The 962-nt window shown below is 64.2% G+C and overlaps 1 protein-coding gene across 1 annotated transcript in view; it reads right to left on the bottom strand.

The window, feature by feature from the left end:
• Window positions 1-962, bottom strand: part of LOC106896034 (zinc finger protein 707-like) — an 8,992-nt gene extending 8,030 nt beyond the window's left edge. The window contains exons 1-3 of the mRNA XM_014955739.1: window positions 813-962; window positions 243-369; window positions 50-157 (exon numbers count right to left, since the gene is read on the bottom strand). Coding sequence (XP_014811225.1) covers window positions 50-157; window positions 243-369 — 235 coding nt within the window. The 5' untranslated portion in view covers window positions 813-962. The remainder of the gene's footprint in view (window positions 1-49; window positions 158-242; window positions 370-812) is intronic.

The raw sequence follows: 962 nt of genomic DNA on the forward strand, positions 1-962 counted from the left end.
GAGCACCTGTGGGACCCTCCCATGAGCTCTGCAGCCCCCCCAGACCCACCTGGCTCAGGGGTCCCGCGGCTGCGCCGTGCCCCAGGGGGGTCTGGCACACACGGCGTCTCTTCTCGCTCCATCTGGCAGATGATCTCCGGCTTGACGGGGCACCAGCCTGTGCGGGGCAGAGAGAGACCCTCAGTCCCAGAGGGGACTTCCAGCTGGAGCCCGGCCCCGGCGGCACCGCAGAGAGTCCTCACCCAGCTCGGCCACCGCCTGGTAGTTCTCCAGCATCACCTCCCGGTAGAGCCGCCGCTGCCAGCCCCCCAGCTCGGCCCACTCCTCGGGGGAGAAGTAGATGGCCACCTCCTCGAACGTCACCGCCATCTGCAGCAAGAAGCACCTTGGCTCAGCACCGGCCACCAAAGCCTGACACCGGCACCACCGGCGCCTCCGCCAGCCCCAGCTTCGCTCCCCGCCAGGAAAACAGCATTTCCATGAGGACACCAGGCCCAGAAGGTCACTTACCTCCAACCGCTGCGGGCCCTTCCACCCAGAGCCTGAATCATGGAATCATGGAATGGTTTGGGTTGGAAGGGACCTCAAAGACCATCGAGTTCCAACCCCCTGCCCTGGGCAGGGACACCTCCCACCAGAGCAGGTTGCTCAAGGCCCCCTCCAGCCTGGCCTTGAACCCCTCCAGGGATGGGGCAGCCACAGCTTCTCTGGCCAACCTGGGCCAGGCTCTCAGAAGAAGGACCAGGACAAGGACCCACCCCGCCAGGAAAACAGCGTTTCCATGAAGACACCAGGCCCAGAAGGTCACTTACCTGCCCGCCCACCACTGCGGGTCCTTCCACCCGAAGCCCTGAAGAACTTCTCGCAGTCCTGGGAAAAGGACCGACCGGTGGAGCATCACCCACGGCGGCACCTGGCTTGGTGTGAAAGTTAGAAATTGCATCAAAACCAGGATTTCTGGA

This window comes from Calidris pugnax, unplaced genomic scaffold (genome assembly GCF_001431845.1).
Source record: "Calidris pugnax isolate Ruff unplaced genomic scaffold, ASM143184v1 scaffold272, whole genome shotgun sequence".
Lineage (NCBI taxonomy): Eukaryota > Metazoa > Chordata > Aves > Charadriiformes > Scolopacidae > Calidris > Calidris pugnax.